This window comes from Vipera ursinii (genome assembly GCF_947247035.1).
Source record: "Vipera ursinii genome assembly, chromosome: 2".
In the NCBI taxonomy this organism is placed as follows: domain Eukaryota; kingdom Metazoa; phylum Chordata; class Lepidosauria; order Squamata; family Viperidae; genus Vipera; species Vipera ursinii.
The window spans coordinates 12642644-12668830 of record NC_139513.1 but is presented as its reverse complement, the minus strand read 5'-3'; the positions used below and the strand labels follow the sequence as shown (position 1 = coordinate 12668830).

Here is a 26187-nt window from a genome sequence, read left to right as displayed (position 1 = left end):
TGTGTGTGGGGGGGGAAAGATGCAACACTTGGGATCTGGGTAAAGAGAGGATTGAACGATTGTGCCGATTGTGCCGAGAGAGCCGGACTGGTGTTATCTTTTCTGGAGTTAACACCTAGAAATCTGCCAGTTTGAATCCTCGGGAAGAACTGCGGGGTGGGGTGGGGGTGGCTGCTTGGGAACACTTTTAAAACACTGAATGGTGGGGGGGAATCCCTCAGAAACCTGTCTAGCGTGCCTACTGTCAATTTCTCTTAATAAACCGTTTCCAAGAGTTCTGTTTTCTCAAGATGGAGATTGAAGTGGGTCCTTAACAAGCTGTTTTTGTGATGTAGTGGTTTGTGTGTGTTTAACTCCGCGCAGTGCTGAAGGTGTTTTAAACTAGAAACTAACTCCCTGTGAATTACAGTAATTGTCAGGCTGGTTCAATGAGTTGACTACGCCCTTCCTTCACCCAGTCAAGCGTGTCATGCATAAGGTGGCTGGATTCATGCAACCAACTCATTAAGAAAACACATCTGTTTTTGTGTGTATACCCCAGGGGTCCCCAACCCCGGGTTTGTGGACCAGCACTGGTCCGTGGCACGCCAGCAAGCAGTCCGTGCTGCCGCGGGATGCAGGCAGCACACGAAACCACGCCCCCTCCAGTTCGCGGATAAACCTTTCTCCACGGAACCAGTCCCTGGTGCCCAAAATGTTGGGGACCGCTGCTATATCCAAATAAATAAGCCATATCATAGCTTAATAGTCCACACAGCTTGCCAAGACATTATTAGGTCCCCACAATATATGGAACCCCAAACAAATCACATTTCTCTTAGGTTAGATTAGCAAATGATAGGAAGCGAGGCTGTTAGGAGCGGGACATGGACCTTCAGACCCAAAGACACCATCTGACATTATGGTATCCCTTGAATGGCAGCCAGACCCCCCCCCCCTTCAGCTGTGACTTATTGATGAGAGAAGTACCTGACGTTCATTACAATCTCGAATTCTTTGTGGGCCTTGACTCCAACACACATTTCGGGAATTGTGTCGACAGTCACTGCAAATGGGTCGTCCTCTGGATGTGGGAGCACATTGTACCTCAAGGTGGTCTAGGAGGAAATATTTGGTTAACCGGGTCGTCTTTGTTGGTGAATTGGCCACTCCAGGCCTTGCAGATTTTCTGCTGCTCGAGGAAGTCTAAGACCACTCTGTCCACTTGGACTCATGGTGCCATAATTTCCTAGATCCACCTTGGCTCAGCCTTCTTCCGGTCTGAGGCCCTGCAGATGCGTTGGCCTTCAGCTTCCAATATTGTCAGCCAAGCTTGCCAATGAGGAGCTGAATACCGACACTTCTGGAGTGTGTTGTGATTCAGGGTCAGCCTGTGGGTTTGGCAGTTGGGTCGGACAACTCAGAGGAGGAGGAGGGGGGTGTTGAAGAGCTTGCTGATGATGGCTTTGAGGCTCCGCAGAGCCCTCAGCCAGGCCCCTCCCACCTGGTGGATACCCAGCTGTGTGAGCCTGACAGCGTGGATGAAGATGACCCACAGCTGGCCCTGTTCAAGGACGCCCGATGCAGGAGGCAGTCAATTAGGAGTAAACAAAGGAAGGCAATGGGGCACCTCGGAAGGAGGCAGAGAGAGGCCACGCCCTGAGCTGTATTTAAGGGGAATGTGTGGGAGGGCTGGTTTGTTGAAGGCAACCGCTTGGATAGTTCCTGTTTCATAGCTCCTGTTTCATGGTTGGTGTCTGTTTTATGTTAATAAATTTGGCAGGCTTTATTCCAGCCTCTTGCCGTCAGGTTGTCCTGCCTTTTCTGCAGGGCCAGTAGCAGGCTGGTACAGAACAGAGTGCACCTGACGGAAGAGAAGCTGCCGCAGTTCTTCCTCGCTGTTGAAAGATGCTTTCTTCTTGCAAGCCAACCAGAGAAGCAAATGTGTGTCCACGGTAGAAGAACACAGGAAGAGCAACCTTAGAACGTGACGGACTGACGTCAGCGCTATCGCCCGATTAATAGCAGCTCTTCAGCATCACCTTGTCATGGTAGAAATGCAAGGATGGACTCTTGGGCCTTCTCACTTAACCTTTTCTGCTTTCTGTTTCCTTGGCTGCCACTTTTTTTTCTGTTCCGGGTGTTTCTCCTTATTGGACCACGTTTCTCTATGGTGCCTCTTTCTCTGCATGTCTGCGGAGATTCTCAGTCTTCCAGCTCACGGTTTGTCCCAAAGGTGCTTTTTCGAAAGGCATCCGGGCCTTCTTTTTCCTCGAAGACCTTTCGCTTCTCATCCAAGAAGCTTCTTCAGTTCTGACTGAATGAAGGAGGATGGACGGGTGGGGGGATTCATCCACCCATCGTTCGCACTCTTGCAGAGAGCCGTGGAGGCCCCTGGGAGGTTGATCTGGGCCCTCAGGGTCACCCGGGTAGTGCCAGTGGGTGGTGGAATCTTCTGGGAACCGCCGAGAGGCCTCGGCGACTCTCAGAAAGAGTGCGAACGACCAGATGACGGCGGGGAATGCAAGTCCTTCCATCCTCCACCATCCAGTTAGAACTGAAGAAGCTTCTTGGATGAGAAGCGAAACGTCTTCAAGGAAAAAAAACAAGGAACAACGAGGTCCAGTTGCCTTTTGAAAAAGCACCTGTGGGACTCTTCCTCTGCCCTTTGAAGTCCACAGTGGGAAGAGAGTTTTTCTCTCTCTGACCAATGGACATAGCCTCAACTCCAGGTCCACCTCACTCAAGCCGTTCAGAGAGTCTCCTGAAGGAGCAGGGATGCTTCCTACATTTTGAGCGTCTCAGAAAGGAAGAGCTACTTGCTGACTGCAAACTGGGATCCCCTTTGGCAGCTGTCCTCCATGTTCCTCCCCCTAAGTGGGCTAAGACAGGTGTGTTTAGCACAGATAGCAGAATCTTCTCTCTAAATCCCTCATCTTTTTACTTGCATTTTTACGTGCTTTCGAACTGCTAGGTTGGCAGAAGCTGGGACGAGTAACAGGCGCTCACTCTGTTAAGCGGCACTCGGGATTCGACCTGCCAAACTGCTGATCTTCTGATTGACAAGCTCAGCGTCCTAACCCACTGGACCACCACGTCCCTATACACACACACACACATATATATGCACATACACACATACATATACATACATATACATACATACACGTGTGTGTGTGTGTGTGTGTGTGTGTGTGCAGCCAAGAAATTAAAAGACGCTTGCTCCTGGGGAGGAAAGCCATGGCAAATCTAGACAGCACACTAAAAAGCAGAGACATCACCCTGCCAACAAAAGTGCGTATAGTCAAGGCTGTGGTCTTCCCAGTTGCAATGTATGGCTGTGAAAGCTGGACCATAAAAAAGGCTGAGCGCCAAAGAATTGAGGCCTTTGAACTATGGTTTTGGAGAAGACTGCTGCGAGTCCCTTGGACTGCAAGGCGATCAAACCGGTCAGTCCTAGAGGAGATCAACCCTGACTGCTCTTTAGAAGGCCAGATCCTGAAGTTGAAACTCAAATCCTTTGGCCACCTAATGAGAAGGAAGGACTCACTGGAGAAGAGCCTAATGCTGGGAAAGGTTGAGGGCAAGAGAAGAAGGGGACGACAGAGAATGAGGTGGCTGGATGGAGTCACTGAAGCAGTAGGCATGAGCCTAAAGGGACTCCAGAAGATGGTAGAGGACAGGAAGGCCTGGAGGAACGTTCTCCATGGGGTCGCCAGGGGTCGAACACGACTTTGCAATGAACAACAACAAAAGTGGGTTGTTGTTTTTTTAATTCCTTCCCCCTGCCCAAACACCTTTCAATTTATGAACGAGCTTTGTGCACTCCGGTCGATGAGGCCGGGGGGGGGGGCAGCGGTAAGAATGCAGTATTGTAGGCAAGCTCTGCCCGCAGCCCTGACGGACTCAGCCTTTCCGTCCTTCCGAGGTCGGTCAAATGAGGACCCAGATTGTTGAGGGCCATATGCTGACTCTGTCAAGCGCTGTGGGGTGGTGTATAAGCCTACTGTAAATGATACTGCTATTGCTGCTCCGTTTTCTTTCCACGAAGGAAGCCTGGAAGCCATGCTGGCGGGCAGCATATTTAAAGTATCTTAATTTGACCCACGACAGTAAGTCACCTTGCACCCTGTCACCCCCTGTTCTCTTCCAAGGATCTTTTAGGGGGGCCTCACCTGCACGTAGGCGCAACCTTTCCCGGTCACAACTGCCAAATACTCCCCGGGCACGTTGGGCAGGTCCTGGGTCTGGAGCAGAATCCTGTTGCTGTTGTCTACTTGGAATTCCTTCAGATTGTTCTCCCCAGACTTCAGGGTCACTCTGATGCCCTCTGCGCTGTTGGAGAAAGTCGCAGCTGCGTACAAGGAGAGGGCCTGGAGGGCCACGACGGTGTCCTGCGAGGAGAGATAAAGAGATCGGGGTGATTTCCTTCTCCCAAGGGCACAAATATGAAAACCGGCTCCCCAGATCGCTCTTATGCCATGGTAGGAAGCCAGAAGATGGTCTCAATGTTTTTCTTCACATCAGGAAGTTGTGAATGCTATGGTAGAGGGTCTCCTGCCTGAGCAGGGGGTTGGACTAGATGACCTCCAAGGTCCCTTCCAACAACTTTGGTTCTGTTCTGTTCTTATTCTATTCTATTCTATTAACTATCCTGTTCCGTTCTACAGTATTCTACTATTATATTTTATTTTATTCCTATTATCAGTGCTTTTTTTGTAAAAGAAAAAGGTGCCGGAACTCACACATGTCATACAACCCGCCTTGCCTACCCTACCAGGTTCTATCCAAAAAAGGTGCCGGAACTCTGTTCTGAGCGTTCTATGAGAAAAAAAGCCCTGCCTATTATTCTATTCTATTCTATTCTATTCTATTCTATTCTATTCTATTCTATTCTATTCTATTCTATTCTATTCTATTCTATTCTATTCTATTCTATTCTATTCTATTCTATTCTATTCTATTCTATTCTACTCTACTCTGTTCTGTTTTGTCCTGTCTTGTCCTATTTTATTCTGTTCTGTTTTGTCCTGTTCTATTCTATTCTGTTCTGTTCAGTTTTGTCCTGTCTTGTCCTGTTCTATTCTATTCTGTTTTGTCCTGTTCTATTCTATTCCATTCTATTCTACTCTACTCTACTCTGTTCTGTTCTGTTTTGTCCTGTCTTGTCCTATTTTATTCTGTTCTGTTTTGTCCTGTTCTATTCTATTCTGTTCTGTTTTGTCCTGTCTTGTCCTATTCTATTCTGTTCTGTTTTGTCCTGTTCTATTCTATTCTATTCTATTCTATTCTATTCTATTCTATTCTATTCTATTCTATTCTACTCTACTCTACTCTACTCTACTCTACTCTACTCTGTTCTGTTTTGTCCTGTCTTGTCCTATTTTATTCTGTTCTGTTTTGTCCTGTTCTGTTTTGTCCTGTTCTATTCTATTCTGTTCTGTTCTGTTTTGTCCTGTCTTGTCCTATTCTATTCTATTCTGTTCTGTTTTGTCCTGTTCTATTCTATTCCATTCTATTCTACTCTACTCTGTTCTGTTCTGTTTTGTCCTGTCTTGTCCTATTTTATTCTGTTCTGTTTTGTCCTGTTCTATTCTATTCTGTTCTGTTTTGTCTTGTCTTGTCCTATTCTATTCTGTTCTGTTTTGTCCTGTTCTATTCTATTCTATTCTATTCTATTCTATTCTATTCTATTCTATTCTATTCTACTCTACTCTACTCTACTCTACTCTGTTCTGTTTTGTCCTCTCTTGTCCTATTTTATTCTGTTCTGTTCTGTTTTGTCCTGTTCTATTCTATTCTGTTCTGTTTTGTCCTGTCTTGTCCTATTCTATTCTGTTCTGTTTTGTCCTGTTCTATTCTATTCCATTCTATTCTACTCTACTCTACTCTACTCTACTCTGTTCTGTTCTGTTTTGTCCTGTCTTGTCCTATTTTATTCTGTTCTGTTTTGTCCTGTTCTATTCTATTCTGTTCTGTTTTGTCCTGTCTTGTCCTATTCTATTCTATTCTGTTCTGTTTTGTCCTGTTCTATTCTATTCTATTCTATTCTATTCTATTCTATTCTATTCTATTCTGTTTTGTCCTGTCTTGTCCTATTCTATTCTGTTCTGTCCTGTCCTATCCTATCCTATCCTATCCTATCCTATCCTATCCTATCCTATCCTATCCTATCCTATCCTATTCTATTCTACAGTATTCTATTCTCCTGTTCTGTTCTATTGTACTGTTCTATTCTATTTAATTCCTATTATTCTATTCTATTCTGTTCTGTTTTGTCCTGTCCTATCCTATTATTCTATTCTATTCTATTCTATTCTATTCTATTCTATTCTATTCTATTCTATTCTATTCTATTCTATTCTATTAATTTCTAATTCTAATTCTAATTCTAATTCTATTCTACTCCTGTTCTGTTCTATTCTACTATTCTATTCCATTTTATTCCTATTATTTTGTTCTGTTCTGTTCTGTTCTATTCTGTAATAGGCCAAGGAAGAGCAAGTGGGACAAAGGAGAGTCATTTTATCCAAAGATGCCAACTGCTGGTCTGGCCCTGCTCTACAGTACCTCATGTACTACTAGTGCAGGGGTCTCCAACCTTGGCAACTTTAAGACTTGTTGACTTCAACTCCCAAAATTCCTCAGTCAGCGAAGCTGGGAGTTGAAGTCCACAAGTTTTAAAGTTGTCATGGTTGAGGACCCCTGCACTAGTGTGTTTTGCGTTCCAGCTTAGAACCCCACCTCTCTGAGAGAAGTCTCCTTCTCCCACCCCAAAGCACCCCAACGCATCGAACCCACAAAGGGGAGCCACCAACCTGTGTGGAAGAGAATCCTCCAGAAGGATTCTGTTGTTTAGTAAGCCATGTCACAATCTTGCTGGCCGTTGCCAGATCGTCCTGGGTGGGTGACGGGTTTCTCTTCAGGTAAGTAAGGAGCACGTAGCTGTTCAATTCCACCTCGGCTGAAGAAGCACGAGACTCGTAGTACAGAGGCTTCTTCGCCTCTGGCTTTGTAGGCCTCTCCCAGTGAATGGAGCCGTCCTCTTCGGAGCCCAAAAGAAAGAAAAAGTTAAGTATTTTGGGTTCCGATCATCCCAACACGGCTACTGGTAATTCCTCAACATACAACAGCTCAGGAAGTTACGACTGCCCTGACCTATGACCGTTTTGCACTCTTGTGACTGTTGCGACATCCCCAGGTCACTGAATCCAAATTCGGGCACTTGGGAAACCGGTATGTATTTATGACAGTTGCTGTGTCCACACACACACACACACACACACACACACACACTTCTCTCACAAATCTTTTTCTTACCCCCTTTCACAGCTTTGCCTTGAAGGGTATGGAGTATTTCTGCCACCTTGTCCTGTTTGTGCGCCAAAGCGAAAGCGTATCCCAACAAGGCCAGGTTGTATACGGGGATGTCTTTCTGCTGGGATGCCGTCTCCAGGCAAAACAAAGCATTTCGCAACACAGAGTGCTGCAGGGAGGAAAAAAAGGAAGAAGTTCATCTTAGAGCAGTGACACCCCCCCCCAAAAAAAAACAACTTTGGGGTGCCAGGGACCGGTTTCAGTAGAGAGAGGTTTTTCCGTGGACCAGAGAGGGCGTAGTTTTGTGCGTGGATGGAGCTTCGCTTATTTGTGTGGCCCGGTTTCTGGCATGCCACAGACTGGGATTGGGGACTCCGGATCTAGAGCATCTCCGCCATTTGTATAGGGTCGGTGAGATCTGGAACTGCTATGAGCGGTGGTGCCCCAGTGGTTAGAGAGCAGTACTGCAGGCTAACTCTGCCGACTGCCAAGAGTTCGATCCTGACCGACCCGAGGTTGACTCAGCCTTCCATCTTTCCAAGGTGGGTAAAATGAGGACCCAAATTGTTGTGGTTGGGGGGCAATATACTGACTCTGTAAGCTGCTTAGAGAGGGTTGAAAAGTCGTGTGAAGCTGTATATAAGTCTAAGTGTTATTACTATTGCCATGTTCTCTGTGATGTTGGACAGAGGACAACAATGCCCCACTGACACAGGTAGGAGAGAAGTGAAGATGGAAAAGGTGGGTGATACCGGAGTCCTCTTTTTTGCACTCGTAAGTTCTTTTGCTTCTTGGGGACTGAGCTTCAGGGGAATCAAGCCAATTTAAGGAAGCAGACAGAAGTATTGATTGAAACTTCTCATCTAGGCTTATAACCAGCGGTGGGATTCAGATATGTGAACAACTGGTTCTCTGTGTGGATGCCGCTTCCGGAAGTCGATTCTGGGCCTTGGCAACAAAAAAAATTAGCTACCGGTTCTCCCGAACTGGTGCGAACTGGCTGAATCCCACCACTGCTTATAACATTCATATTATCCATCATCACTAGGAATTATTCCTACCAAAACTGTGACCTCCACATCCTAACAGGTCCCAAACTGCTCACATTTGTAGCTCTTGAAATGGGTAATGTATTTGTGGACAAGTATTGTTGCGTTTCAGGCAGATGTTTCTTATTTGATAAATTGATTATGAGCCATGAAGTCATTTTGACTCCTAGTGACCACATAAATAGATATTATAGGAGATAAATATTATAGTATAGGAGATAAATACAGTATGGTAGATACTATACTGTGCTATAGATAGTATACTATAGATATGTTTAGCATGCTAGTCGTTTCCAACTCTAGGGGCCGGTGCTCATCTCCGTTTCAAAGCCGAAGAGCCAGCGCTTGTCCAAGGATGTCTCCGTGGTCATGTGGCCGGCATGACTAGACGCCAAAGGCGCACGGAACGCTGTTACCTTCCCACCGTAGGGGTCCCTATTTTTCTACTTGCATTTTTACGTGCTTTCGAACTGCTAGGTTGGCAGAAGCTGGGACGAGTAACAGGCGCTCACTCTGTTACGCGGCACTCGGGATTCGACCCGCCAAACTGCCGACCTTCTGATCGACAAGCTCAGCGTCCTAACCCACTGAGCCACCGCGTCCCTACTATACTAGCTATACTATACTATACTATACATGCTATACTAGCATGCTATAGTATAGTATAATATGGTAGGTTTTGTAAACAGGTCGTCAACAACTTACAACCATTCATTTAGTGACCGTTCAAAGTTCCAATGGCACTAAAAAAAAGTGACTTCTGATTGTTTTACACACTTTTGACCACTGCAGCATCCCCATGGTCATGTGACCAAATTTGGACTCTTATCTGTTTCACATTTATGCTGGTTGCGCTGGTCATGTGATCACTTTTAGCGACCTTCTGACAAGCAAAGTCGATGGGAAGGCCAGGGTCACTTATAACAACCACGTTACTAACTTAACAACTGCATTCACTTAACAACCCTGGCAAGAAAGCACGTACAATGGGGCAAAAACCCACTGAACAATTGTCTCGCTTAGCAAAAGAAATTTTAGAGTCAATTGTGGTTGTAAGTCAAGGACTAACTGTACAGCAGGCTTTGTGTAGTACAGTACGGTAGATAAATTCTATAGTAATTGCATAAATTACCATTAATGTTTTAAATCAAGGATGGGGAACGATGCCCCGCCCCTTTATGACTTGTGGACTTCAACTCCCAGGATTCCTAAGCCAGCCATGGCTGAGCCGTAATGGCTGGCTCAGGAATTCTGGGAGTTGAAGTCCACAAGTCATAAAAGGGGCCATTGTTTCCCCCCCCACCACCACCTCTGTTTTAGATAAAGATGGAAAAACAAACTGAACTCGAGCTGATGTGGCCAAGAGGGCAGTTGTAAAGCTCTTGCTTGGATGCAGTCAATGAAGCTCAACTGAGAGCATCGTGACTTTTATTATGCTCAGGGGCAATCGGCTTTGTAGGAAGCTTTCTTGAAGAGATCAGGTACTAAACAAAGTCTGTGGGAGGTGAAGATGGCTTCTTACCGTGACAGGCAAGGACATCTCCAGCAAAGCGATGGCGATGTAGGTTGACAAAGTGACCTCATCGTCAACTCCGCCCTGTTAAGGAAGACAATGGGATGCAGCCATAAGTACGGGAAGGGCAGCTCCCATCTCCCCAAGTGGCTTTTCCCAACCTCCAGATAGGTGGACCTCAATTCTCAGAATTCTCACTGATGTACCTGTGGCTGGGGAATCCTGGGACCTGTAGCCTACTTATTTCAAGGGTGCCTCAGGCGGGCGAAGGTAAGGTCACCATTTGGTGTTCCCCTCAGGACCATGTGATGCACAAAAATGGAGAGAGAGGTGCTGCTCAGGTTGTCTACGGAGATTCTAAATCAGGGGTCTTCAAACTTGGCCCTTTTATGACTTGTGGACTTCAACTCCCAGAATTCCTCAGCCAGGCACGTGTGCCTGGCTGAGGAATTCTGGGAGTTGAAGTCCACAGGTTATAAAAGGGCCCAAGTTTGAAGACCCCTGTTCTAAATCATTCAGGTCCTGGTTGTCCCGAGGGGGTACTTTTTCCAAAAGCCTGTGGTAAGAACGCGCCCGCCCCCAGTCCTGTTTCACTATGCCTCCCAAATCACAAGGATAAAACTCAGGAAAAAGAAATACAGAAAGAAATGTTTCTCTATTCGTGAGCTTGAGTAACCAAACATTGACTCAAGCCTGCCTATTCACTAAAAGTGGAGCAGTGGGCTAATGACTCCTTAAGTAACACCAGCTGCCTGCAATTAGTGCAGGTTCGCATCCCGCCAGGCTCAAGGTTGACTCAGCCTTCCATCCTTCCGAGGTAGGTAAAATGAGGACCCAGATTGTTGGGGGCAATTAAGCTGACTTTGTAATAATGCCGCTTGGGGGTGGGCCGAAAGCCCTAATAAGCAGGCATATACATAGAATGAAGGCTATTGCTAAGCACATTTGATTTGTGCTTCTTAGATTGTAAGCCGCCCTGAGTCTTCGGAGAAGGGCGGGATGTAAATGGGATTAAAATAAAAAAATAAAATAAAATAAATAAAGGAGGCACACTAGAGGCAACAGGCAGACTAAAAGAGTAACAGGATAAAATCGATTACATTCGCTTGACAGGATTAAGACCAAGGGAAGCCGATGCTTAAGACCCATCACAAGCCATTGTGAAACGAGCAAAGCCACTCAAATAATAAAAGCACACCAAGCAAGCCTCAAAATTGCAAAAATACTACTGTAAACTGTACAAAAATCCTAATTTGTCAGCCACCCTAGCCCTAACCCTAACCCTAACCCTAACCCTAACCCCAGAAATATGCTGCTGCCATTTTAGTTTCTGGCTCCCAAATAAACAGAGACCTTCTTTCCTGCAGCCTCCATTTCGTTGTCAGTGTCTTTCCCCCGACTTGGAACCAGACCTGATTTTTTTCTTCCCACAAGGCAAAAAAACCCCTTCTTCCCCCACCCCCCTCCTTTGAAAAGATTTCGCTTCTCCTCCAGGAAGCTTCCTCAGTTCTTCCCCTCAGCATGGCTGGCTCAGGAATTCTGGGAGTTGAAGTCCACGAGTCATAAAGCGGCCTAGGCCAGGCGTAGGCCACCTTGGCTCTTTTATGACTCGTGGACTTCAACTCCCAGAATTCCTGAGCCAGCACGGCTCAGCTTGGAAACCTCTCCCTTTCCCCTCAGCATGGCTGGCTCAGGAATTCTGGGGGTTGAAGTCCACGAGTCGTAAAGCGGCCTAGGCCAGGCGTAGGCCACCTTGGCTCTTTTATGACTTGGGGACTTCAACTCCCAGAATTCCTGAGCCAGCATGGCTCAGCTTGGAAACTTCTCCCTTTCCCCTCAGCATGGCTGGCTCAGGAATTCTGGGAGTTGAAGTCCACGAGTCATAAAGCGGCCTAGGCCAGACGTAGGCCACCTTGGCTCTTTTACGACTCGGGGACTTCAACTCCCAGAATTCCTGAGCCAGCACGGCTCAGCTTGGAAACCTCTCACATTTCCCCTCAGCATGGCTGGCTCAGGAATTCTGGGAGTTGAAGTCCACGAGTCGCAAAAGAGCCAAGGTTTTGCCTACCCCCTGGTCTAGCCCCTTGTGTTCTTTAGCGACGGCTACGCTGACCTCTCGTTGCTGGCTTTCCTGTACCTTTAGCGCATTGTTCAGGAGGGTGCCGGTGATTTGGAAGCAGCCATTTGCTTTCTGCTTTAAGGCTAAAAAGATCTGTGCGTCGATCAGGTGATGTTCCTCCACAGGGATGTATCTCTTCATTTGAGAAAGGCATTTCAAGACAAAAGCTGTCAGCCTGCAAGGCAGCAAAAAACCCATTAATTTGTTTTTCATCTAAAACCTCATTTACAGCTTTGAGGGTTGATTCTGGAAACATGCTTTTCCTAGAGCCACCCCCACCCCACCCCCAAACTCCCCCAATCTACCAGTTGAGGTTAAAGAGAAAAGAAAGAAAAAGAGATGAAAGAAAGAGAGAAAAGGGGATAAAATAATCCTGAGCAGAACTACAACAGAACCCAGGCTACTTTCAGCCACACATTCACTCTTGGTCCCTCCCAACTTTATTCTGCTCCTGTGCCAGATGTAATCAGCTAGTCCTTGGCTTATGACTACAACTGGGATTGGAAAAGTTGTCATTAAGTGGCACGGTTCTTAAGTGAGACATCACACCGCTGTGTTTTTGTGATTTATTTATTTATTTTCTTCCTTTGGCTTCCCCACTGACCTTTGCTGGTTGGAAGCCAACAGGGGCGATCACAAATCACGATCACGTGATGTCTCGCTTAATAACTGCTGCAAAATAAGTTGACCCTCTCTTTTTTGTGGTAGCCCCCGCCCCCCAATACTGGAACACTCCTATCATGTCACCCCGGTCCTTCTTTTCTCTGGACTAGCCATACCCACACTGTTGTGATTCAGGGTCAGCCTGTGGGTTCGGCAGTTGGGTTGGACGACTCAGAGGAGGAGGAGGGGGGTGTTGAAGACCTTGCTGAGGGGATTGAAGATCTTGCTGATGAGAGCCCTCAGCCAGGCCCCTCCCACTTGGTCACCACGGAGACCCAGCTGTGTGAGCCTGACAGCGTGGATGAAGATGAACCACAGCTGGCCCTGTTCAAGGACGCCCGACGCAGGAGGCAGTCAATTAGGAGTAAACAGAGGAAGGCAATGGGGCTTCTCGGAAGGAGGCAGAGAAAAGACACGCCCTGAACTGTATATAAGGGGAATGTGTGGGGAGGGCTGGTTTGCTGAAGGCAACCGCTTGGATAGTTCGTGTTTCTTAAAGCTCCTGTTTCTTGGTTCGTGTCTTGTTTGTTTTTGTAGCTATAAATTTGTCAGGCGTAATTCCAGCCTCTTGCCGTTTGTAAAGGGGTTGTCCCTGCCTTTTCTGCAGGGCCGGTAGCAGGCTGGTACAGAACAGACACCAGCATTTCTCTGGTCTACTATTCCTGCCTACAACAGCTTCCCTTGTAAAGCAGGAAAAAACTTGCCTTGCGAATGATACTGGCAAAGATGAGCAATATAGTTTCTGCAGGCACACACGCGCAAACCTGCAGTGACAACCTCAGAGGCTAAAACGTTGTGAAACTTACCAGACATTTCCAGGCTCATTGTTATGTTCCCCAAAGGTGCTGTAGGACCCGTCAGCGTGCTTGTAGTTCAACTGTCTCTGGTAGCCTGCAATGGAGGGGGAATGTTAGTTTGTACTTGTTCAATAAATGGGGGGGGACTTACTGGAGTCAAGCTCACAGCTTGGTGAACCTTGGCAAACCGCCTCCAAGTTTGTGTTTTGACAAACTGTTTGTCACTGCCTTCTTCTGGAATTGTTTACGGACCTCCGAGTCTAACCGGTAGCTTGGGCCTTTTGGGCCGACTCCTATCCCTGAGCTCTGGTGACTCAAATGGTTAAACTGTAGTATTGCAAGCTAACTCTGCCAACTGCCAGGAGTTCGATCCCGACTGGCTCAAGGTTGACTTAGCCTTCCATCCTTCCGAAGTCGGCAAAACGAGGACCCAGATTGTTGGGGGAAAATAGGCAAATAATGTTTCCACATTGTAAACCGCCCAGAGAGGGCTGTCAAGCACTATGGTTTCTAAGTTTAAATGCTGTTTAAATGTGACCACGTCCAGACTTCTGAGGAAGAAATGGCTCCGCAAAATGCAGAACCAATAATTGCTCTGAAGGTAGATTGGCTTTTTGATAATTCTTCTCAGGCAAGGAGAAGACGTGAGATCCTCCAGACAGCGGTCTCCATCCGGTTTAAAGCTCTAGGACAGGGGTCTTCAAACTTGGCCTTTTTATGACTTGTGGACTTCAACTCCCAGAATTCCTCAGCCAGGGTGCCTGGCTGAGGAATTCTGGGAGTTGAAATCCACAAGTCACGAAAGGGCCAGGTTTGAAGACCCCTGCTCTAGGAAATAAGGGAACGCTGAATCTATGGTCAGCATCTTTACAGGATACTGGGTTCATATAATGTGCTCCCTTTACTAATCACTTTTGGAAATTGCTTGTTAACTGCTTTTTAGCTACAGGTAGTCCTTGCCTTACAGCCATTCACTTAGTGACCACTGGGCACTGAAAAAAGTCACTTATGACCATTTTTCACACTTACGAAATTGTAGCATCCCCGTGGTCACGTGATCAGAATTCGGACACTTGGGCAACTGGTTCATATTTATGACGGTTGCCATGTCCCGGGGTCACGCGATCGCTTTTTGGCAACCTTCTGACAAGCAAAGTCAATGGGGGAAGCCAGATTCACTTAACAACGGTGTTGCTAACGTAACAGCTGCAGCGATTCACTGAACAACTGTGGCGAGAAAGTTCATAACATGGGGCAAAAATTCAATTAACCTCTGTCTTGCTTAGCGACGGAAACTTTGGGCTCAGTTGTGGTGAGAAGTGGAGGACTACCTGTATTAGAAACCTTTGGATTGACAAGTCTGAAAACACATGGTGAGCTTCTTTCAATCCTCAGCGAAAGAACTTTTAATTAGTTAAAACCTGGATTTTAGAAAGCTACCAATAGACTAGGGCAGGGAGTAAGCCACCTTGGCTCTTTTATGACTCGTGGACTTCAACTCCCAGAATTCCTTAGCCAGCATGGCTCAGCTTGGAAACCTCTCCCTTTCCCCTCAGCGTGGCTGGCTCAGGAATTCTGGGACTTGAAGTCCGCAAGTCATCAAAGAGCCAAGGTGGCCTACCCCTGGATTAGGGGCCGAGATAAATCTGAAATAAGATTTTGTAATTAGTTAGAAACGATCCTTCCCATTGGGAAAATGCTTTTGTTTTGAATTCTTTAAAAAACATAATAAGACTTTAAAAACTGGAAGAGAGAGAGAGAGAGAGAGAGAGAGAGGGAACTCGAGGGAACTAAAGATTACAGTTAGAGTAGAAGACTCACTAATTACCTCAGAGATGCCTTTTGCGTGGTAAGATAAAATATTTACCAAATAGAAATATCCCTCTTAAATAAAAAGGGAAATTACCGTTATTATCTTTTTTTTTCATTCTCCATGGTATAATGAAATGGAAAACAGGTTCAAAAGATAAGCAGGCATGGCCTGCAGCTGAAACTACAATGATCAGAACTGACCACTACAAGTTAATATAATGGATGGTTTGCTGATCACTCAGCTAAGGTCACGTTTCCAGTAAAATTGACAGACATACATTATTGGATTAATGTATTGATCCTTTCTGTTGGGCCCTGATTATTCCTCTTGTCAGTCAATTCCTGGGGAGTTGCCTTGGGGCAAGACGGGCGTCAAACAAATGCACACAAACAAACAAACAAATTCCTCTCGATCTTCCTCCCTCCAAGGAAAAGAAGTTGAGGTTCCTCTTACCAGCCACTAAGAATCCAATCGCCTTCGACTTCATGTCCTCGTTCAGCTGACCTGTGGCGTTCAGGTAGTCCAAGATGTAAATATTCGGGGCCAAGAGGGCCATGTTTTGCTCCCCACACCCGGTGGGCAACCGGATCAGCTGCTGCACATTCTGAATGGCTGAGCTTAAGATGTCACCTGTGGCAGGTAAGAAAGATGCAACAGGTATCAAGAGTTTAAAGAGGAGCCAGCCGTGTGCTTGCAGCTGCCAAAAAAAGCCAACACAGGGAAGGCTAGGCTGCATTAACAGAGGGACAGAATCAAGATCACGTGAAGTACTGACACCACTTTGCAATGCCTTGGTAAGGCCACACGTGACCGGACGGGGAAACCTTTACCTGCACGCAGATTCTTGCAATAGTGCATCACTTACCCAACACAGAGAAGAAAGCCCTTCCGGATTTCTCCACCACTTTCTCTGGGACCTTTAAGGAAATAGTTGCGGATGGGGTGCCTTCTGCAAGAAAGGAGAAAAAGAAAAAGAGACAGTCTAGATTGAGCCTCTTGGTTCTTTCACTGCTAACCTTTTCACTTCCTGCTCTCTCTGCCCATTATTTAATCCAATGCATGGAGGTATTTAAGAATTTCACAGGCTCTAGGACCCACCTGTAGCTCTAAGGCAGCACGTTTTTCCACCCCTATTCTATAGGGAGCCATATGGTTGTCTTTCTCTAGGAAAAGGTTGTGTGTGTGTGTGTGTGTATGTATATATGTGTGTATATATATGTGTGTGTGTATGTATGTGTGTGTATATATAATATTTATATATTTAATTTAATTTAATTTTAACTTTGTATGCCATGTTTTAATTGCCCTGTACACCGCCCCGAGTCCTTTGGGAGAAGGGTGGTATATAAATCTAATAAAATAAATAAATGAATAAATAAATAAATGTTTTTGTGTGTATGTATATATGTGTGTATGTATATATGTGTGTGTATGTATGTGTGTGTATGTATATGTGTGTGTGTATGTATATGTATGTGTATATATATAAAGGTAAAGGTAAAGGTTCCCCCGCACATGCGTGCTAGTCGTTTCCAACTCTAGGGGCCGGTGCTCATCTCCGTTTCAAAGCCAAAGAGCCAGCGTTTGTCCGAGGACGTCTCTGTGGTCATGTGGCCGGCATGACTGGACGCCAAAGGCGCACGGAACGCTGTTACCTTCCCACCGGAGTGGTCCCTATTTTTCTACTTGCATTTTTACGTGCTTTCGAACTGCTAGGTTGGCAGAAGCTGGGACGAGTAACAGGTGCTCACTCTGTTATGTGGCACTCGGGATTTGACCTTCTGATCGACAAGCTCAGCGTCCTAACCCACTGAGCCACCACGTCCCTTTTGTATATATATATATATATGTGTGTATATATATAGTGTGTGTATGTATGTGTGTGTGTGTGTGTGTGGATGGCGGGGAGATGGAAGGAATTAGTTCTTATTTCTTCCATTCCCCCACCACCACCCGCCATCCACTCAGAACTGATGAAGCTTCTTGGAAGAAAAGCAAAATGACTTCTCCTTCCTCGAGGGGGAAAAAAAATGTCCAGTTGCCTTTTGAACAAAAAAGGACCTTTGAGGCGACTGGCAAAGCTTTATACATCAGTGTGAGCCTATCCTGATTTACACTTGGGAAACAGCCAGTTCAGTAACCAGGGTGTGGAAGATTGTGTGACTCTCTCATCGTGTGGCTGGATAAATAAGCATTCGTTACTTTATTCAACCATTCCCAATTTGGCATCCTCCAGCTGAGCAGGGACTCAATCCCCATCGCTCTGATCCACAATAATCTGTGTGGGCTGGGGACGATGAGATTTGTCTTCCAACATGTTCGGAGGCCAGAGGGGGCAGAACTCACTTTGGAGCTGACTTTGTGCGTTAATTGTGGAAGGCATACTGCAGGAAAGAGATACTTACTGTCTCCACAGAGCAAATTGTTGATCACCACTTCCTTCTCGATTCCTTCAGGCTTTACGATAAGAGAAGAAGAAAAAGGCGGGAAGTGAAAAGGAATGTTAGATAAGTTTTAAAAGTTCTTAAGTTATCATCTGAATTTTTTTTTTCTTAAAAAAATAAATAAAAATCTCCTGTGCCGGGTAGAGAAAAAAAAATGTGATGTCGCCACAAAAGAAATGAAATATTGGGAGAGGCAGACGGACAGCGGTCGAACCCGCAAGATAGTGCAGGGGTGGAAGGGTGGAAGAAAAAAAAAAAAAGGAAGCAGCGGTGCGAGGTTGGGATACCGTTTTGAGGGACACTGAAGCCGAGTGTAGATTATGTGCAACTATATAAATTCAGTACTCTGGCTAATGTTTGGAACGGAAGAGTGGCGAGAATGTTCCCATCAACAGGATATTTGCAGAGGACATAAAATCAGATGTGATACCAAACGCCTATCCCTGAAATAAAATGACCCTGATGGGTCAAAAACAGGGGCTGAGAAATCGCAGAATGAAATTTAACAGAAGCAGGAAAGTCTTCCTTTAGTCTGGATATTTATTTATTTATTTTATTTATTTTATTTATTTTATTTAGATTTATATACCGCCCTTTCCCGAAGGACTCAGGGCGGTTTACAGGGCATTTAAAAAACAGTCAATACAAACGTTAAAACAAATGAAAAGAGATTAAATAGAACCCTGAGAAAATTAAAACCCAGTTAAAATTAAAATTAAAAATATTCTTAGCCTGGGCCAGAGAGCTCGAAGAGCCAGGTCTTCAGGTCCCGGCGGATTGAACGGAGGTTGGGGGCAGTCCTAAGCTCCGCAGGCAGCTGGTTCCACAGGGCAGGCGCACCCACTGAGAAGGCCCTACCCCTGGGTGTTACCCGCCGGCAGTCTTTAACCGGCGGCACCCTGACCCAGGCGAGCTCTTTCCATTCCGCCATCCTAGTATCTTCCTGCTTCCTAGTGTCTGATTTTGTTTTTTAAGAATACGCGCAATTCGTTTTCTGAAGTCACTTGTGAAGAGATCATTAATCAACCTCGATGAATTACAACCGGGATTGGGGCTTCCATGGCTAAGCAAAACGCTGGTTCAGTGAGTTGCATCTGATTTTGTGACTTCTCTCCCGCCCACCCCCCACCCCGCCACACACAGTTAAATGAATCATCCTGACTGTTAAGTGGAACATCCTGGCTGTTCATTGAATCACACAGTTGTTAAGTGAATCCAGCTGACCCCACTGACTTTGCCTATCAGAAGCTGGCTGGGCAGGTTGCGAATGGAGATCCTTTGACCGCCACCTCCCCCGAGGATGCTGCGACCGTCATAAATGCAGGCCCGTGGCCAAGCAGGCACATTTTTGACAGCGCGATGCTATGACGGTCGTAAAGTGTGAGGACCAGGCGTTTCAGGGCCATCCTGATTTTGAACGAATTATCGTAAATGGTGGGATTACTTGTAATGGCCTCCCAAGTGCCAGGCAAGGGATAAGTGGGTTTGTTTGCTTGTTTGTTTTTTAATCTCTTTTTAAAGTCATGGGTCCACCAAGGAAGCATCTCGCTCAGCGTTCCTCAGCCTTGAAGGACTTCAGTGAATGCTAGCTGGGAATTCTGGGAGCTGAAGTCCGTTCAGCTTAAAAGAGCCTTGGTGGAGCAGTGGGCTAATGCCTCCTTAAGTAACACCAGCTGCCTGCAATTAGTGCAGGTTCGAGTCCCACCAAGTTCAAGGTTGACTCAGCCTTCCATCCTTCCGAGGTAGGTAAAATGAGGACCCAGATTGTTGGGGGCAATAAGCTGACTTTGTAATAATTTATTTATTTATTTATTTGTTTGTTTGTTTTATATACCACCCTTCTCCCGAAGGACTCGGGGCGGTGTACAGAGCAAGGTACAGTAAAGCAATAGTAAAACAAATGAAACCCCAAAATCTATCAGGCCAGGCCGGCTTGCTGGAATAGGTAGGTTTTTAAGTCACGCCGGAATAATGCTGCTTGGGGCCCCCCCGAAAGCCCTAATAAGCAGGCATATACATAGAATGAAGGCTATTGCTAAGCACATTGATTTGTGCTTTACATTGTAAGCCGCCCTGAGTCTTCGGATTAAATGGGATTAAATAAATAAATAAAATAAATAATAAAAGTTGCTAAGTTTGAGAAACACCGAGTCAGCTGAACTTGATGGGTGCCAGCAAACGAGGCCGGGTTGGACCCACTTTCTACTTGGATGGGAGGATCAAAGGAAGACAAAAGGTTGTAGGAGAGAGAGAGAGAGGGAGAGAGAGAGAGAGGGAGAGAGAGAGAGAGAGAGAGAGAGAGAGAGAGAGAGAGAGGTGAAAAAACCCTTCTGGAAGAAAGTGGCCGCCAACCCACTCTTACGCCGTCACCAAGAAAACCCTAGGCCTCAATCTACTGGGAAATGTTACCCGGAAGATGTTACCTAGCCCAGGGGTAGGCAACCTCGGCTCTTTTATGACTCATGGACTTCAACTCCCAGAATTCCTGAGCCAACCAAGCTGGCTCAGGAATTCTGGGAGTTGAAGTCCATGAGTCATAAAAGAGCCGAGGTTGCCTACCCCTGACCTAGCCTAACCAACCCACAAGCTCGGAGAAGGCACCTTCGCCCTCGGCGTTACTCCGACTTTAGTATTTCATTACTCTTGGTCCAGCCTTGCCCGCCCCCACGCCTGAAAGCAGCCCATACGTACCTCGACTAAGAGGGTTTTGATCACAATGTCACTCTGTCCCTTGGTGGGCACTTCCACGATTTCATTGCCACAGAGCTGGGCGGATTTCAGGGCCTCTGCAGTTATTGTGAAGTTGACTTTCCCTACGAACCAAAATGGACACTTAATAAGTCAGGGGTATTCCCCAGGATGCCTGACCATCTCTCGCTTCTTCCAGCCTGCTTGCGGAGGAGCAAAGGGGGAAATTTCATGCTTCCCCCCCCTTTGTCTCTTGTTTTTTTTTCCCCATCTGAGTAAGGATAAGCAGCTCGTGAAACCCGAGGGAGCTGAGCAGGGTCTAGGTCTAGGCCAGGGGTAGGCAACCTTGGCTCTTTTTATGACTCGTGGACTTCAACTCCCAGAATTCCTGAGCCAGCCATGCTGAGGGGAAAGGGAGAGGTTTCCAAGCTGAGCCATGCTGGCTCAGAAATTCTGGGAGTTGAAGTCCACGAGTCATCAAAGAGCCAAGGTGGCCTACCCCTGGACTAGGGCATAATAAGTGAGCCAGTGGAGTAGTGCTTAAAATATCAGGCTAGAGATAGGGAGGCTCTGAGTTTGAGGCAGCTAGAGAGCAGGCAACGAAAAACCTTGCCAAGAAAACAGGCAGGTTCTGTATAGTCAGTCTCCAAGAATTGGACATGACCGTAGGAAAAGGAAAAAAAAGTAGACTGTCTCCTATAGAATGGAGCTCTTTGATGACTGGTGGACTTCAAGTCCCAGAATTCCTGAGCCAGCATGGCTCAGCTTGGAAACCTCTCCCTTTCCCCTCAGCATGGCTGGCTCAGGAATTCTGGGAGTTGAAGTCCACGAGTCATAAAAAAGCCAAGGTTGCCTACCCCTGGACTCTAAGCGGTAAGAATGACAGGTAGGCCTCGAGCCCAACATTTCCACTGGTAAGGAAGAGAGTTGTTAAGTGTTTTGCCCCGTTTCACGACCTTTCCTCCCATGGATGTTAAGTGAATCACTGCAGTTGTTACATTGGTAGCCCGGTTGTTAAGTGAATCTGGCCTCCCCCGTGGACTTCGCTCGTCAGAAGGTCGCAAAAGTAGGGTCACGAGACTCTGCGACACGGCAACCATCATAAATACGGGGCAGTTGCTAAGCCTCCGAATTTTGATCACATAGCCACGGGGATGCGGCAACGGTTGTGTGGAAAAACGATCCCAAGTCCCTTTTCTCAGTGCCATTGTAACTTTGAATGCCGACTAAAGGAACTGTTGTAAGTCAAGGACTGCCTGATAGGGCTTTCAAGTCAGTTGCTACTTATGACGTAAACAGCCATCAAACTGTCTTTATGCCTCTTGACTGTTTTTGTCTGTCTGTCTGTCTGTCTGTCTGTCTGTCTGTCTGTCTCTCTCTCTCTCTCTCACTCACTCTCTCTGTTTTGTTCCTTTCCATAATATCTCACCCAGCTATTTAAGAGCAAATGGCTGAAAATTTCACAGAGGCAGCAAACATTTCGAGTCAGGGGCATATTGTGAATTGGAAGAAGAGCTGGTGGGGACACTAATAAAATGGCTGCCTAGGAAAAATTGCATGTCACAGGATTGATTGATAGCTTCTAGCATTCCTAAACTGAAAAGATAAGTGATGGGATGGGATGTCTAGAGAATTTCTCCTGATAAGAGGAAACTTGTTAGCATTAATTGCTATCTGGTCTGTCCCTTCGTGAACTCCAGATAACTTTTTTTCCCCTTATTCACACCTTAAAATCGACGCCCCTTCTGTCGTCAAGACTTCATTGTAACTAACACGGGTGGCATGATGGGATGCAAATACGCAACACGTTGTTGACTACGAGTAAGTGGCCTCCTATGCACTATTTTTTGTCCCGTCCAATCACCTTTTTCTCTTGCATTTTCTTCGATGTCTTAAAAAGGGAATGTAAAAAGGCTCTCGAGATTATGAGATTGTGACACGGGTTCTGTGATCTGTGAACCAACGCAGTCATTTTGTATTTTCATTTGACTTATTTTTCTCTCTTTTAAAATCACGTTCAGGTTGATTATGCAGACTGGGAAGTAGCAGAGCTTTTATCCTGTGGCTGTACGGATTGATCAGATAGCTTTTAACATTCCTAAACTGAAAAGGTAATTTAATACAGAAGGGCATCTGGAGGCTATCTCCTGCTAAGGAGAAGTTTCTTAGTGTCAACTGGCATCTGGTTATCTAATTTCAAATGAGCCTTGTAGTTGATTTCCTGTGCAAGGAGGGGTTACTCTTACCTTGTCCAACCAACTTTCCTCTTTCTTTTTTCTTTGTTGTGTTAATTCTCAAAAGGAATGTAACTTGGTCTCGGGGTTTTCTCCTTTTCAGAGAGAGATCCCCCCCTTTATCAGGGTACCCTAATAAACCGCTTTGAGAGGAATCCCCTTTATCAGAACGTTCTGAATAAATGCTTAATAAAATGATCTATCTTCCAGTCTCGGTCTGCCCCACTGGGAACTATGCATGGTGAGACAACCAGCCCAGGAAGCCATATTTGGCCTTCACTACTTACCCAGAGTTTTGGGAGTAACCTTCCAGGAGACCGTTTTCCTTCCGTCCACTGGCAAGCAATAGGAATCCTGTTCCTTTTCCACGGGGGAAGCATCGTAGTCAGGAGAAAGCAACAGCGATAGGCTAACCTGTTAACAGCCAGAGAGGACTTAGAAGGAGAAGACCACCACGGGCATCACGGACTCACAGGACAAGGAGGAAGAGGAGATGAATGCCACACAAAAGGTCAAGCAGATGGGACTCGAGTAAACGTGGAGAATCTGAGCCCTTCCCCAATCTGGTTGAACTACAATTCCCAGCAGCACTGGACAGCAGTTAACTCTGAGGGAGGCTGGGAAGTGTAGTTCAATATCAATCCTAAATGGCATGAAGAGAGGGATAGAACCAAGATCACATGAAGAGATAGATAGATAGATAGATAGATAGATAGATAGATAGATAGATAGATAGATAGATAGATAGATAGATGGATGGATGGATGGATGGATGGATGGATGGATGGATGGATGGATTGATTTTGTTGTTAGCTGAGAAGTCGTGTCTGACCCATTGTGACCCTATGGACAACATTCCTCCAGGCCTTCCTGTCCTCTACCTTCTGGAGTCCATTTAGGCTCACGCCTACTGCTTCAGTGACTCCATCCAGCCACCTCATTCTCTGTCGTCCCCTTCTTCTCTTGCCCTCAATCTTTCCCAGCATTAGGCTCTTCTCCAGTGAGTCCTTCCTTCTCATTAGGTGGCCAAAATATTTGAGTTTCAACTTCAGGATCTGGCCTTCTAAAGAGCAGTCAGGGTTGATCTCCTCTAGGACTGACCGGTTTGATCGCCTTGCAGTCCAAGGGACTCGCAGGAGTCTTCTCCAGCACCATAGTTCAAAGGCCTCAATTCTTTGGCGCTCAGCCTGTCTTATGGTCCAACTTTCACAGCCATACATTGCAACTGGGAAGACCATAGCCTTGACTATACGCACTTTTGTTGACAGGGTGATGTCTCTGCTTTTTAGTGTGATGTCTAGATTTGCCATGGCTTTCCTGCCGAGGAGCAAGCGTCTTTTAATTTCTGGGCTACAGTCCCGATCTGCAGTGAACTTGGAGCCCAGGAAAATAAAATCTGTCACTACCTCCATTTCTTCCCCATCTATTTGCTAGGAATTGAGAGGGCCAGATGCCATGATCTTGGTTTTCTTAATGTTAAGTTTCAGGATAGATAGATAGATAGATAGATAGATAGATAGATAGATAGATGATTGATAGATAGATAGATAGATAGATAGATAGATAGATAGATAGATAGATAGATAGATAGATAGATGACCTTTATTGTCATTTTTCACTGTGGGCACTATGGCCATTAAAAATAAAATTTAGATGCTTGCTCTCAAAGTGTGCACATACATAACACACATTTAAACATACTACATACAACACATGTATAGACTAGCACTGCTTTATAAAGCCTTAGTAAGACCGCACCTGGAATACTCTATCCAGTTTTGGTCACAATATTCTAAAAAACGTGAGCTTAAAATGGACTCCAGAAGATGGTAGAGGACAGGAAGGCCTGGAGAAAGGTTGCCCATGGGGCCGCGGTGGGTCGGACACGACTTCACAACTAACAACAACACATTATAAAAAGAAGATGCCGACCAAGACTTTGGAAAGGGTGCAGAAAAGAGCAACAAAGACGATCAGGGGCCTGGAGGCTGAAACGTGTGAAGAACGGTTGCAGGAACTGGGTGTGTCTAGTTTAATGAAGGGAAGGGTTAGGGGGTGACGCGATAGCAAGGTCCCAATATTTGAGGGGCTGCCAGAAAGAGAAGAGGGTCGCTGCAGTTATTAAGTTAGTGACCATGGGGACAAGACCGGGACACCGCAACCGTTATAAATACACGCCGGCTGCCAAGTGCCCAAATTTTGATCACATGACCACAGGGACGCTGCAGCCACTGTAACTTTGAACGGTCCCTGAATGAACTGCGGTACGTTAAGGCCTACCTGCATACATGGACCTGCCTCCAGAGGGAGGGAGGGAGAGAGGGAGAGAGAGAGAGAGAGAGAGAGGGAGAGGGAGAGGGAGAGGGAGGAGAGAGAGAGAGAGAGAGAGAGAGAGAGAGAGAGAGAGAGAGAGAGAGAGAGAGAGAGAGAGAGAGAGAGAATGGAGGTGGAAGAGTTCCTCACCTGGATAGGGCGTTTCTGATAGCTGAAGACGGTGGCCTTCAGGTTAAAGGCTTCCCCTCTGACGACGCTGTATGGCTGAGTGACCTCAATGAAGAACGGCTGCATGGCCTTGAGGAAGGTGGTTTGGGCCAAGCCGAAACCCACTGCCGGGGACAGGCAGAAAGCTCCTGCTCTCCATTCGGTGATGGTGTCTGGGATCGTGACGGGCAGAGTGACCTCGGTCTCACTGCTGAGGGAGGCAAGAGGAGTGAAGGGGAAGATGAGTTTCAGAAAGCGATAATTTTCACGGCCTGACCAGGCGAGAAAACAATAACACATAAGTCCCCGACTTTGCACAGTTCGGTTAGTGACCGTTCGAAGTTACGACAGCCTTGCAAGAAGCGGCCTGCGACCCATTTTTTTTTCCACGCTGACAACCGTGGCAGCATCCCTGAGGCCACGTGATCAAAATTCAGACATCCCCCGCCCCCGGTCACTGACTCATATTTATGACGGTCGCAGTGTCCCCGGGGGGGGGGGAATCATGTGAACTGCTTTTGCGATCTCCTGACCGGCAAAATCAATGGGGAAGCCAGATTCACTTGAACAGCTGTGTTACTAGTGGATCGCCATCCCCATGGCGATCCACTCAACCCACTGTGGGAAGCAAGGTTATAAATGGGGCAAAACTCACTTCACACATGTCTTGCTTAGCAACGGAAATTTTGGGCTCAATTCTGAGTATAAGTCGAGATGGGCGGTTCAGAAATGTGAAAAATAATTAAATTAAAATAAATAAATAAATAAATAAATAAATAATAAAATAAAATAAAATAATAAAATAAAATAAAATAAAATAAATAAAATAAAATATAAAATAAATTAAAATAACAAATAAAATAAAATAAAATTAAATTAAATTAAATTAAAATAAAATATAAAATGAATTAAAATAATAATTAAATAAAATTAAAATAAAATATAAAATAAATTAAAATAATAAATAAAATAAAATATAAAATTAATAAATAAAAATAAAATAATAAAATAAAATAATAAAAATAAAATAAAATAAAATTAATACAATAAAATATAAAATAAAGTAATAAATAAAATAAAATATAAAATT

General features: G+C 45.7%; 1 protein-coding gene across 3 annotated transcripts in view; it reads right to left on the bottom strand.

Moving 5' to 3' along the window:
- The window catches only part of LOC310636462 (alpha-2-macroglobulin-like), a 103717-nt gene that overhangs the window by 7513 nt on the left and 70017 nt on the right, over positions 1-26187 (bottom strand). For all 3 annotated transcript variants that reach the window (XM_083356320.1, XM_083356318.1, XM_083356319.1), the window contains exons 20-32: positions 25080-25308; positions 22904-23030; positions 20386-20507; positions 17656-17707; positions 16116-16199; positions 15704-15880; positions 13447-13531; positions 11996-12152; positions 9868-9942; positions 7300-7465; positions 6798-7024; positions 4155-4373; positions 970-1097 (exon numbers count right to left, since the gene is read on the bottom strand). In XM_083356320.1, coding sequence (XP_083212446.1) covers positions 970-1097; positions 4155-4373; positions 6798-7024; positions 7300-7465; positions 9868-9942; positions 11996-12152; positions 13447-13531; positions 15704-15880; positions 16116-16199; positions 17656-17707; positions 20386-20507; positions 22904-23030; positions 25080-25308 — 1848 coding nt within the window. The remainder of the gene's footprint in view (positions 1-969; positions 1098-4154; positions 4374-6797; positions 7025-7299; positions 7466-9867; positions 9943-11995; positions 12153-13446; positions 13532-15703; positions 15881-16115; positions 16200-17655; positions 17708-20385; positions 20508-22903; positions 23031-25079; positions 25309-26187) is intronic.